Raw genomic sequence first — 14,211 nt, 5'->3', positions numbered from 1 at the left:
CTTGCAGGATTCTCTTGTCATGTTTGACCTGATGCCATGAGACTTCATGCAGCCTGGAATCAATGTTGAAGATTCTAGGCCAGTCCATTCCAACTGAATACCACCACCTGTGGTGAATATGTCTTGCCGATAGGATGGGAGATACCCAGGAACGAGTAATAGATAACAAGTAACCCTTAAATGCATGGGATTAATGTCATATTGATCTATCAATTGGGACTTTTTAATCAATTCACTTGTAAAAACTTCATTCATTAGTACTATCTGCAAGTATTTCTCAAAGTTACCATGCTGGGGGTTCAGGCAAGATAAACTGGCTGCTGTTGCGATCATCGGAACATAATCTTCATTCATCCTTTGACAAGTCTGAATGTTCTTCATTCAAATGCAGCACCATAGCACTTAATAGGAACTTACTAATAAGTGTAAATATTTTGTTTCAATACTGATATGCTACCTTGAAGTACCCATGACTCTTGGCCTTACTTTTTTTTCTGTTTTCCTGGAGTTCACAGCTGAAAACAATTTTGAGGATGCCTCTGGACATTTCAGGACCTGTAGGACATTTGGGAGCTGAAACCTGTATTTTTGATCCTGTCAAATATGATCTACTAATGATCTGTTTGTGATCTTTTAGGCTTAAGAAGCACTATGCATCCTTTGAACCTACTCTGAGCAAGATCAAAGAGAAGTACAATGCTGCAATAAAGCAGAAAATGCTGACAAGTTTAGAGAGAGACAGAGCTCTTGTGCAGGTTTGTAATTGTGCCTGTTTGTTATAAAATTTGAAATTGCTGTTTGCTTCTATTTTCAGTGCTGCAATGCGATACTTGTGCTACATAAAAGGTTATTTCCCAATTATTCTCAGTAAGTATTCTAGATAGCATTTAATATATTCAATGGATGTCATCACCTTCTTCCTTACCAAAATTACAATATGTCACATTTGTGTCTCAAAATGTTCTAGTCACCATAGAGTTTGTTCGGTTTTTTGAAAGATCTGAATTTCCCAGTGACCAACTCAAAGGATCACATGTAATTTCACATTTAAAAATTGTTACTGTGCAAACAAACTAAAATCAATATCAACTAAACATTACTTAGTAGGCAACTGATATACTAAACTACAGTAAGCACAAGTCAATACACAATCTAAAACTCCACACCACTTTTATGCATCACACCACACTCTCTGTAGATGTGTCGGGTGCGATTTAATGGAAAAGTTTCTAAGCGAGCGGGAATTGTCGCGAGCTTGCCGACTCTGTGACTGGTATAAAATGTTAATTGCTCCACTTAACGAGGCCCCATGGGTTTAATGCCGCAAATTATGGTTCCGCCAGCTGATTACACGTTCACGAGCTCAACATCAACAAGGGGGAGCAGCATTTAAACCGATCCTGCAGAGCAAACTCCATATAGCCCCATAATGTCACCGGGGAGACCAGCCCCACGATTCGGGGATGCCGAACTGGCCAGATCATTTGAGTGCAGATGAGCTGCCTTGTTCCTCCGAGGCAGTCACATGGCAGCCAGTGGCGCCTGAGAGGAAGTGGCAGCTGCGTCAGCTTTGGGAACGTCACCAAGAGGACCGGCACCCAGTACCGTAAAAGATCAATGACATCCACCGGGCCACACGGGTGGGTTGGCACCGGTCCCCTGGCACCGGCACCAGCCCACCCCCACATACTCCCCCTCTGTCCCTGCAGAAGAAGTTGGCCCACAACACACAGGAGAGGGCTCAGACAGGCGGCGGGCGGGTTCCTGGATATCAGAGTCCTCATCCGCGACGAGAATTTGATTTGATTTATTATAGTCACATGTATTAGTATACAATGAAAAGTATTATTTCTTGCATGCTATATAGACAAGGCATACCGTACATAGGGAAGGAAGGAGAGAATGCAGAATATAATGTTACAGTCATAGCTAGAGTGTAGAGAAAAGATCAACTTAATACGAGGTAGATCCATTCAAAAGTCTGATGGCAGTAGGGAAGAAGCTGTTCTTGAGTCGGTTGGTACGTGACCTCAAACTTTAGTATCTTTTTCCTGACAGAAGAAGGTGGAAGAGAGAATGTCCAGGGTGCGAGGGGTCCTTAATTATGCTGGCTACCTTTCTGAGTCAGCGGGAATTGTAGACCGAGTCAATGGATGGGAGACTGGTTTGTGTGATGGACTGGGCTACAATCATAACCTTTTGTAGTTTCCTGCGGTCTTGGGCAGAGCAGGAACCATACCAAGCTGTGATACAACCAGAAAGAATGCTTTCTATGGTGCATCTGTAAAGGTTTATGAGAGTCGTAATTGACATGCCAAATCTCCTTAGTTTTCTGAAAACGTAGAGTCGTTGGTGGGCTTTCTTAACTACAGTGTCGGCATGGGAGGACTAGGACACCTAAAGACTTCAAGCTCTCGACCCTTTCTACTTCGTTCTCATTGATGTTGACAGGGGCATGTTCCCCACTACGCTTCCTGAAGTCGATGACAATCTCCTTTGTTTTGTTGACATTGAGGGAGAGATTATTGTTCTTGCACCAGTTCACCAGATTCTCTATCTCATTCTTGTACTCTGTCTCGTCATTGAAATCCGACCCACTACGGTGGTGTCATCAGCAAATTTGAAAATTGGGTTGGAGGGGAATTTGACCACACAGTCATAGGCGTATAAGGAGTATAGTAGGGGGCTGACGACACAGGTTTGTGGGGCACTGGTGTTGAGGATGATCATGGAGGAGGTGTTGATGCCTATCCTTCCTGACTGTGGCCTGTGGGTTAGAAAGTTCAGGATCCAATCGTAGAGGGAGGAGCCGAGGCCCAGGCCACGGAGTTTGGAGATGCGTTTTGTAGGAATGATGGTGTTGAAGGCTGAGCTGTAGTCGATAAATAGGAGTCTGACATAGGTATCTTTGTTATCTAGGTGTTCCAGGATGGAGTGCAGGGCCATGGAGATGTGGACCTGTTGCAGCAGTGGGCGAACTGTAGTGGATCAAGGCAATCCGGGAGGCTGGAGTTGATTTGTGCCATGACTAACCTTTCGAAGCACTTCATAATGATGGATGTCAGAGCCACTGGGCGATAGTCATTAAGGCACGCTGCTTGGCTTTTCTTTGGTACAGGGATGATGGGTCGTCTTCTTGAAGCAGTTTGGGACCCCAGATTGTTTCAAAGAGAGGTTGAAGATGTCTGCGAATACCCCCGCCAGCTGATCCGCACAAGACCTGAGTGCTTGTCCGAGTACCCCATCCGGGCCAGTGGCTTTCCGTTGGTTGACCTCCGAGAAGGCTCCTCTTACGTCTGCAATAGTGTTCTCAGATACAAGTTCATCTGAGGCTTCTGGGGTGGAGGGCGTGCTCTCGCTGATCTCTTGCTCAAAGCCTACATAGAATGCGTTGAGCTCATCAGGGAGCGGTGCGTTGGAGCCGGCATTTTTACATGCCTTCATCTTGTAGCCCGTTATGTCTTGCAGACCTTGCCATATTCAGCGGGGGTCTGTGTGGTCCGAGAACCCCTGGAGGTCGTGGGGGTGGCTGAGGACAGATCGGTCACTGCGTAGGGATTGGCATATGGCGCAGAGGTGACAATCCACCAGCCCCCACCCAGATGACCTGTCACATGAGATTTAATGCCATACAGACTGACCCATTGCTCCCACTGACCACACGCCCAATCTCCGTCTGACGGTGTTGGCCCATCCGGGTTAATATCCCTCGCCCCCTCCCCCTCCAATGCGAACACCTCGGAGGGGATCTCTGAGGAGACCACTGTATTTGCAGGACAGCTGTCTTCCCCATCGTCCACCAGAACAGCGACACACACCTTGGCAGGCGATAGTAGTGGTCAGGCTTCTGGGGCACAGTCAGGTGAGCACCTCACCGTTGCTGATGGACATCAGGTGGAGACAGGAATGCCCAGGTGAGGCAGCAGTCAGAGGTGTGCTGGATCCAAAACTTGCTGAGTCCCAGTCAGATGCTGAGCCTCAGGACCAGGAGCACCCGGAGCTGATGCAGTCGATAGGGTTTGGCTGTGATATTCAGAGGGGGATGTCAGTGACACTCCAGCAGGTCCACAGCCGATTGGAGAAGTTCCAGAGGCTACGGGCGCAGGAAATGGCACTGGAAATGCATGACATCTAGGCCAACACAGCTTGAGTGACGGCCTCAGTGGAGAGCCTGATGCATGGGGTCAGCAACGTGATTGGAGGTGTCCACAAGTCAATATCAGCCACCGTGTCCCAGTCTCAGGTGGACTCGTACGAGGCGCTGCGGAGCATGTCCCAGTCTTAGGTGGGCATTGCCTAGGCACTCCAGAGCATGTCCCAGTTACAGGGGGGCATTGACGGGGCACTCCAGAGCATGTCCCAGTCTCGGAGGACCATCGCCGAGGGCGTCGACACCATGCAGCAGACTTTGGGGAGCCTTGCAGATCCAGATGACGCGTGGCTCAATCAAGTTGCCCCTTTGTTCCGAGGTGACCCACAGGGTCCTATGGGCACCAAACAGGAGGATGAGACGCTGGGTGCCAACCCGGAGCCACCCTATGGAGTGGTGACAGCGGCCACCAATTCCCTCGAGTTTCCATCCCTGACAATGGCACGTCGTGGAGTCAGCACACGGAACAGGGTGGCATGGCGAAGCATCTGTCGCCGGCAAGTGGGCCAGGGCTCTCCAGCCTCGGCGGATACCCGCAAGAGGCATCGAAGACCATTGGACACAGCAAGCAGTGCATCCTGTGGACACACCTAGATGCAGCGGTAGAGCACGGAAGGCTAAGCAAGATGAGGATCGCTGAGAGGGCACAGGGTGGGGGGGGGGGGTAAAGGGGGGGATGGGGGGGTAAAGGGGGGGATGGTGGGGTGAGGAGGTGGGAAGGGTGGGGATGGGTTGGGAGGGGTGGGGAGGTTGGGCAGTGCCTTCGGGCGATAGGGGCACTTGGTGATACATATGTATAGCAATACAAACGTTGCACCCAAAAATATGACGCCACTGGAACTTTCTTCCACAATGCGGGCCGATCACTAATCCCCTGCCCCAGTCCCCCGGGCAAGGTGGTCCTGGATTTGGGTGAGGTCGCATGGGAAGGGGGAAGGGCAGGAAAGGAAGGGGAAGTGGAGCAGGAAAGGAAGGGGAAGTGGGGCGGGTGAGATGGCAAACAAAGCGAGTATGAGGGCTTTGCTGGCCCTCGAGCTTGCTGGACCCACGCAACTACCGCCTGTCCTCCATTCTCCAGCTGGTCCTGCAAATGCTCCAGGGCTTGTTCTTCAACTCCTCCTGGTCCAGCGCCTCCTTGTCCTCATCCTCGGAGGTGACCATATGTTCCTCCCCTTACACCTCCAGCATGTTGCCCCATTGCTGTGCCAGGTTGTGGAGGGCAGCAGACCACCACAAAGTGGACAACCTTCTGGGAGTGTACTGCAGTGACCACAATTCGATTACGTGTACTTTAGTGATGGAAAGGGATAGGTATGTACCGCAGGGCAAGAGTTATATCTGGGGGAAAGGCAATTATGATGCGATGAGGCAAGACTTAGGATGCATCAGATGGAGAGGAAAACTGCAGGGGATGGGCACAATGGAAATGTGGAGCTTGTTCAAGGAACAGCTACTGCGTGCCTTGATAAGTATGTACCTGTTAGGTAGGGAGGAATTGGTCGAGCAAGGGAACCGTGGTTTACTAAAGCAGTCAAAACATTTGTCAAGTGGAAGAAGGAGGCTTATGTAAAGATGAGACATGAAGGTTCAGTTAGGGCACTCAAGAGTTACAAGTTAGTGAGGAAGGACCTTTAAAGAGAGAGCTAAGAAGCCAGGAGGGGACATGAGAAGTCTTTGGCAGGTAGGATCAAGGATAACCCTATAGCTTTCTATAGATATGTCAGGAATAAACGAATGACTAGGGTACGAGTAGGGCCAGTCAAGGACAGTAGTGGGAATTTGTGCTTTAGGTGTCCGAGGAGATAGGAGAGGTGCTAAATGAATATTTTTTTGTCAGTATTCACACAGGAAAAAGACAGTGTTGTCGAGGAGAATACTGAGATTCAGGCTACTAGACTAGAAGGGCTTGAGGATCATAAGGAGGAGGTGTTAGCAATTCTGGAAAGTGTGAAAATAGACAAGTCCCCAGGGCCGGATGGGATTTAACCTAGGATTCTCTGGGAAGCTAGGGAGGAGATTGCTGAGCCTTTGGCTTTGATCTTTCAGTCATCTTTGTCTACAGGAATAGTGCCAGAAGACTGGAGGATAGCAAATGTTGTCCCCTTGTTCAAGAAGGGGAGTAGAGACAACCCCGGTGACTATAGACCAGTGAGCCTTACTTCTGTTGTGGGTATAATCTTGGAAAGGTTTATAAGAGATAGGATGTATAATCATCTGGAAAGGAATAATTTTATTAGAGATAATCAACACGGTTTTGTGAAGTGTAGGTCATGCCTCACAAATCTTATTGAGTTCTTTGAGAAGGTGACCAAACAGGTGGATGAGGGTAAAGCAGTTGATGTGGTCTATATGGATTTCAGTAAAGCGTTTGATAAGGTTCCCCACGGTAGGCTACTACAGCAAATACGGAGGCATGGGATTCAGGGTGATTTAGCAGTTTGGATCAGAAATTGGCTAGCTGGAAGAAGACAAAGGGTGGTGATTGATGGGAAATGTTCAGACTGGAGTCCAGTTCCTAGTGGTGTACCACAAGGATCTGTTTTGGGGCCACTGCTGTTTGTCATTTTTATAAATGACCTGGAGGAGGGCGTAGAAGGATGGATGAGTAAATTTGCAGATGACACGAATGTCGGTGGAGTTGTGGACAGTGCGGAAGGATGTTACAAGTTACAGAGGGACATAGATAAGCTGCAGCGCTCAGCTGAGAGGTGGCAAATGGAGTTTAATGCAGAAAAGTGTGAGGTGTTCATTTTGGAAGGAATAACAGGAAGACAGAGTACTGGGCTAATGGTAAGATTCTTGGCAGTGTGGATGAGCAGAGAGATCTCGGTGTCCATGTACATAGATCCCTGAAAGTTGCCACCCAAATTGAGAGGGTTGTTAAGAAAGCGTATGGTGAGTTAACTTTATTGGTAGAGGGATTGAGTTTCGGAGCCATGAGGTCATGTTGCAGCTGTACAAAACTCTGGTGCGGCCACATTTGGAGTATTGCGTGCAATTCTAGTCGCCGCATTATACGAAGGATGTGGAAGCATTGGAAAGGGGGCAGAGGATATTTACCAGAATGTTGCCTGGTATGGAGGGAAGATCTTATGAGGAAAGGCTGAGGGACTTGAGGCTGTTTTTGTTAGAGAGAAGAAGGTTAAGAGGTGACTTAATTGAGGCATACAAGATGATCAGAGGATTGGATAGGGTGGACAGTGAGAGCCTCTTTCCTCTGATGGTGATGTCTAGCACGAGGGAACATAGCTTTAAATTGAGGGGAGATAGATATAAGACAGATGTCAGAGATATGTTCTTTACTCAGAGAGTAGTAAGGGCATGGAATGCCCTGCCTGCAACAGTAGTGGACTTGCCAACACTACGGGCATTCAAATGGTCATTGGATAGACATATGGACGATAAGGGAATAGTGTAGATGGGCTTTAGAATGGTTTCACAGGTCGGCGCAACATCGAGGGCCGAAGGGCCTGTACTGCGCTGTAATGTTCTATGTTCTACGAGAGACATCGGAACAGCATTTTGAGGAGTCCGATGCACCGCTCAATGACAGCCTGGTTGTTTGCATGGGCCTTGTTGTATCCAGTCTCCACATCAAATTCCGGCTTTCGTACTGGCCAGGTCCTCAATGAGTACCCTTTATCCCCCAAGAGCGAACCAACCATCCTGGGGTGGTCCTCGAAGAGGCCGGGGATGTCTGACTGCCCCAGGATGTAGCTGTCATGCTCACTCCCTGGGAAGCGTGCACACATGTGCATGATCTCCATGGGTGGTTGCACAAGAGTTGGGCGTTCAGGGAGTAGAACCCTTCCTGTTGATGTAGGGCACTCCCTGATGGTTCAGTGTGTGCAAAGCGACATGTGTGCCGTCTATTAGCCCCTGGAGCAGAGGCATCTCACGACGGCAGATAATTCTGCTGCCTGGGCATCTTTTTTGGCCTGATGCATGTCAAAGTTTATCTAGTTCGCTGCCAGGGCAAACAGGGCATCCGTGACCTCACGGGTGCATTTGAGGGCTATAGCTTGTGAGATGGCACACAAGTCCCCACTTGAGCCCTGGAATGATACTGAGATGTAAAGGTTCAGGGCTGCAGTGACCTTGACGGCATCCTCCTCCTCCACGTTGCGGACATGGCACAAGTGCCGCACCGGCCCCTTGTTGAGGCAGATTCTCCTGCGGCACACGCTGGCTGTCATTTGTTTGAAAGACCAATGGCGCCTGTACAACTTGGGCCGTCGTGGGTCTCCCCCTCTGGGTTTTTTAATATGTACATTTTTGCTGAGAATGTTAATTGTATTTTCCTGTAAGTTTATTGCCATGACCTTTCAAATGACGTCTGAATCGACTCCAGCAACAGCAGTTATGCGACATTTATTTTTATTTTCAAAATAACTCAATTTAAATAACTGCATTTTATTTGCAGATGTCAGGTTTGCAAGCAGCCTTACGTGCCATAGAATGTGGATGTGATTTTCCAGTTGCTATGACTTCAGGTATGAATTGAGTGAGGTGATACTTAATAAACACTTTTTTGAACCTGGTTGGTAGTGCACTCGCTGCATACAACAACCAGATCCTTGTTTCCAGACAAAGTATTTGTTGTGATCAGGTGTTTAACATAATTATTAAGGTTACCAGTTATGATTTCACTATTTGATGGGGATGTGGCAATTACATTAGCAATGCTCTGAAGAAGAATCATATGGACTCTGTTTTTCCGTCCACATGTGCTGCCAGACCTGCTGTGTTTTTCAGCATTTTCTCTTTTTATTTCAAATTTCCAGCATTTGTAGTATTTTTCTTTTATATTAGAAATGCAACTTGAAACCACTGATTATTTTCATAGAATGGCTACTGAAGGTTTTGATCACAATTCGCAGTAAAATACAAAAGTGATTCTGGAGTGTTAGATGGGAATAAAAACAGCAAAAATTGGACAGCAAAAAATGGTGAAAGATTTGGGGTACGATTCATCCAAAAGAAAAATCTATGACGTCGAGAAACACCCTGTTGTTCAATGCACTTTGCCCTTTTCTTTTGGCCTCGGCGAGGTACTCCCCATCGAGGGCGCAGTTTAGACACTTCCTGCACTGGCGAACTAATCTCTCTCGTGCAGGAAGGCTATTTGCAGTTCGGGATTGCCATTTTTCAAGGCAGTCCTGATTTTTCGACCCCCCGCCACTTCAACGAACTTAGCTCTTCTGGTGTCCTTGTGCACTCTTATGGGTAAGACACTGCCTGACCTCTGGTCCAGGCAACCTGGCACCTGGGCACCTTGGTGCTGCCAGCCTGGCACCCAAACTGTGTCCCTGCCAGCCAGTGCCAGGCTGGAAGTGCCAAGGTGCCCAGGTGCCAGTAGGAGTGTCAGGGTGCTACCGCTTGGGGGTCTCCAATGGCCTTGTTAACCCCGCCAGGTGCCATTACGACTGATCCACATTTGTGTGGACCAGTACGAAACGGCATCCTGGCCAGTTCTCCCAGGTGTGGCCAGAGAATCCTGGGCCCTGGGAGAATCTGGCGGACGCATATTTAAATGAGCCTCGACCAGCGAGAGCGAGATCCAGTGGAATCGCACAAGATGTATTGAGCGCCACGAATCTCGTGACATTCAACGGTCTTGTCCCCACACCAAGTTGGGTGCGACGAGACTGTTCATTCACGCCCTTGGTATTTTATATCTGCAAAGTATAGATTCTTTTACCTCTTTCATTTATATTTTTTGTCATTAAATGTGTAATTGTTTTACGTGTAAATATGGCCCCAACTGATGCCAGACATCAGCCAGATAGATTTTAACAGTTTCTATTCATTTTAAGCTGATGCAGTATTTTTCTAAAAATAACTTTGATGTTAGAGGTCACGTGGGACACAGGCAATGCCTACTTCTTTTAAGAGCATTTACTAATAGTTCAATAAACAATTGTGACAATGTTTGCAGTTATGTCAGACAGTTTCATTTAATTTAATAGAATTGTTTTCCTTTTTTGTTTGAAAATATTATTTTTAAAAATAATATATTAGAGTTGCTTAAGGTTGCCCAACAATGTTGAGATTGTAACTAAATATTTGCAATACCACAAGCATGCGTATTTGCCTTGGACAGTAACTCTACGCGTTAGACTCTAAACCAATCCTCCTTCCTTCATGTTGGTTCAGTCGCAACACAACAGTGCTCTACTTAATCCTGAGCTCAGTTTAAAAGACCACAGGTGGGATTCTGTTGAATCCCAAATTTCTTTCTCCGTCAGTCTGGCCTCAATAAAAGTCGAGATGGATTTGCAAGTAAAAAGAAGTTATTTTATTCAGCTTGCAAGCTACCTAGTCCACAGTGATACAGACAACATGTTGCTGTCTGCAGTCCCGGGAACTAAGTGAAGGTCCCAGACAAAGAGATCAGTACTCATACATTCAAATGGCATCAAGTTTCACATACTCGACACCCATAGGTCATCCTATGTCCCTCCTGACTTGTTTGATCTATTCTGATTGGCTCACTTCCAATCCCTTTCTCCGGCCCCTATCAATGCAGCATCACTCTCATAGACACACCTCTTCCTGCTTTTTCCATGCGGTCTCAAATCCTTTGTCTCTACCTGCCAGAATCAAAGTGGCTTATTTCTACATTACATTAACTAATATCTCTAAAGTAACTATTTTATATCACATTCGTCAATTCTACATTGGCTGATGGCGAAATAATGGAAACGCGATTGGGCTGAGAATCGTTTCAGGCGCCGAAATCGCAGCGGGTGCCGATTTGACACCAAATCGCGATTTCATCAATGCTTCCGTAACACACATACAGTAAACAGTGTTTGCATATCATTAGCGAGCCCGACCCGGTATTCTCCGGGGCGTCGGCGATTATCTGCCTCTGATGGGCCGAGTTCCAGACCGCGCGGTTAACTTGTGATTTTAAAAATCATGAAACCGGAGTTGTGGCTGTTGAGGAAGCGAGAGGAGGTAGGATATAGAGAGGTGCAACTGGGCCACCGGGCCGGACACTGGCCGGCTGGCTGAGTGGGGGGCCCCCTGCCAGGGCCGATAGAGGGTGGGTTTGACGGCAGAACGGGCCGTGTGACTGGGGTGACGCCCCACGGGACTGGAGAGTGCCCAGGCATCGACCGCCATTGCCGTGCCCTGCAAGGCAGCCATCTTGCTGCGCACCCCACGGACCACCCACCTTGGCCCCTGGCTCTGCCGAGTGACACCAGCCGTATGGGTGACCCCACCCCTGCACCCCACCCTCTGTCATACCCCCCTACCTGGCCGCAACCCGCCGGTGGGGCATCATGCGGCCCACTCAAGTGCAACACCCACTATATCCCCTATGGGGGTGCAGGTGGGTGCCGCGGAGCATGCCGCTGGCAAGGACAGCGCCATCTGACGCTATCCTTGGCAGCAGAGATGGGCGCAAGGGCCGAGGCTTCCACTGTATCGGGCAACAATGGGCCAGGGATGCGGAAATTGGGGGGGGGGATAAGCGGGGGCAGAGCCTGCAGTGCCAACCGGGGCCACCATGTAGCCCGTTGGATCTGATTCGTCATTGGGGTATGCACTATGCTCACATGTCGGCCTTTCACCCCCTGCAGACAATGGATGTGGAATTCAGCCAGCAATGGTGGCCTTCCTGCTAGCCACCACAGCCCTGTGGGATGCCCTGCCGCTGTATGAGCTGGCAATACTTAAGGAGGAGGACGCTGCAGCAGCGGAGCGGGCAGCAATGGAGTGTGTCCCAGAGTAACAGGAAGCAGTTGCCCAGGTTGGAGAACTGGCCGGCCAACAGGCCGAAGAGGAGAAAGTGCCAAAGAAGCTGCATGAGGCCTCGTGTGTACCGTCAGCGCCTGTCATCCTGCAACATATCTGCCAGATCATGGCACACATGGCACTGTGGGGGAAGGACACCCACTCCCTGTGGCCGTCAAGGTGACGGTCACTTTAAACTTTTACGCCACGAGGTCCTTCCAGGCGCCTAGTGGAGAGATGTCTGGGATCTCACAGACCTCGGTGCACAGGTGTATCCGTGCTGTCACAGAAGCCCTATGTGCCCAGTCGACACAATACATCCATTTCAATGTGGACCGAGCGCACCAGGATGCCCGAGCATCGGGCTTTGCCGCCATCGCCTCCATGCTTCAGGTCCAGGGGTGATCCGACGGAATTCATTTCCCCCGATGAGCACCTGCAGATGACAGACCGCTCTACACTAACCGAAAGGAGTTCCACTTGATGAATGTGCAGCTGATATGTGACCATCAGATGCACATCATGCAGGTCTACGCCCGATACACAGGCAGCGTGCACGTCGCCTTCAACCTTGCACACTCGATCATTCCTGACATGTCCAAGATGCCGTCCGGCTGGGGGTGCGGTGTGGGTTGGCTCCTGGACGACAGGGGTTATCCACTGCGGTCGTGGCTGATGACGCCTATCCAGAGATCACTGACCGACGCAGAGACCAGCTATAACGACACCCATGCAGCAACCAAGAGCTTGATTGAGCAGTGCTTCGGCCTCCTGAAGATGCGGTTCAATTGCCTGGACCGCTCTGGAGAGGCCCTCCATCGTGACGGCCTGCTGCATCCTCAACAACATCGCTCCAGCAACGTGCTGGAGGAGAAGGAGAAATGCCAGGCCTCGTCCGACGAGGAGAATGTGGGGGAGGGCGAGGATGGGCAGGACATGGGGCCCAGTCAGGCACGGGAGACCGCACAACGCGTGCTCCAGGGCCAACGTGCACGGAACCCTCTGATTGACTCGCGATTAGACTCCTCCAACTGAACCTGCAGATGTTGGATGCTCGCCAACAACCCCTTGTGTATCCCTGGTTCTGTGCCTGCATTTCCACAATCGATGGGACTGTCCGTTCCAGAAGCCCGAAACCCATCTGGGCGGCAGCTAGTTCCTGGGGTCGGCCTGCCCTCAGACAGTCTGCACCCTCGGGTAATCCTAGCTCCACCTGATGTACCGGAGAATGTGTGGTGCGCAGCGGATAGTGTCCCAGGACCATTTTCACTAACATGCCCAAATGTGGTGAGTGTCTCTGGGATGGTGGAGAGTGTTGGAGACAGCAGTGACGGGAAATCTGTGTCAACATCGGACCCGAGCTCCAGGGTGTCCTGAGTCTCGAATCGAGGGCTGCCATTCAACCTGCTATCCTTGTCGCTACTCGGCTCAAAGAGTGGGGTGGGTGGGGCTCCAGCTTTGGCACTGTAATAATAATAATGATAATCTTTATTATTGTCACAAGTTGGCTTACATTAACACTGCAATGAAGTTACTGTGAAAATCCCCTAGTCGTCACATTCTGGCACCTGTTCGGGTATACGGCGGGGCTTCTGCTACTTGCACCCAGGCACGGCAGATGGTGGCCACTGGCAGCCTCCTGCCCGGGCCGGATACAAGGTCAACCGCCTCTCCTCCACCATGTCAAGGAGAATCCAGCTTGGCGTCGCTGAATCTTAGGGCCACTCTCCTCGTTTCCATCTTGTTGGCTGGGATGGTGTGTGTGGGGAGTGAAGTGTGTATATGAGGCTGCAGCTTGTCAGCCCCTGAGTGTCAATCTCGGACCCGACGAATCCGGCACCGTTTCTCATTGGAACAGATTGTGTTCCACGTGGCGCCGGTGCTAGCCCCTTAACAGTACCTGAATCAGTCCAGTTGTGGCGCCAGTTTTGCTGTCATGGAAGTCCATGAATACTGCGCTGGCAGTCTCAGGAATGGAGAATCCCGCTGCGCATTCAGCCTATCACTGTGGCTGCTTACTTTTACCTTGAAAACATAGCATCTCCTCCACAGCCTCTAACACACTCATTCATGACCTGGACTCAAGTTTAGAAGAATGAGAGACTATCTCATTGAGGTGTATAAAATAATAAAAGGTTGACAAAGTGGGCGTAGAGCGGATGCTTCCTCTTGTGGGGCAATCTAGAACAAGAGGCTGTAGTTTCAGGATAAGGGACAGCAGATTTAAAACACAGATGAGAAGGAATTACTTCTCAAAGGGTCGTGAATCTGTGGAATTCACTACCTCATCGTGCGGGTGGATGCCGGGATATTGG

General features: G+C 49.5%; 1 protein-coding gene across 2 annotated transcripts in view; it reads left to right on the top strand.

The window, feature by feature from the left end:
• The window catches only part of spag16 (sperm associated antigen 16), a 1,374,442-nt gene that overhangs the window by 111,550 nt on the left and 1,248,681 nt on the right, over positions 1–14,211 (top strand). For both annotated transcript variants that reach the window (XM_072483243.1, XM_072483236.1), the window contains exons 7-8: positions 638–755; positions 8,574–8,643. In XM_072483243.1, the coding sequence (XP_072339344.1) occupies positions 638–755; positions 8,574–8,643 (188 nt within the window). The remainder of the gene's footprint in view (positions 1–637; positions 756–8,573; positions 8,644–14,211) is intronic.

The sequence above is a fragment of the Scyliorhinus torazame genome, chromosome 2 (assembly GCF_047496885.1).
Source record: "Scyliorhinus torazame isolate Kashiwa2021f chromosome 2, sScyTor2.1, whole genome shotgun sequence".
Taxonomy (NCBI): Eukaryota; Metazoa; Chordata; class Chondrichthyes; order Carcharhiniformes; family Scyliorhinidae; genus Scyliorhinus; species Scyliorhinus torazame.
Note: the sequence above shows the minus strand (reverse complement) of the source record. Positions and strands in the feature narration are given on the sequence as shown.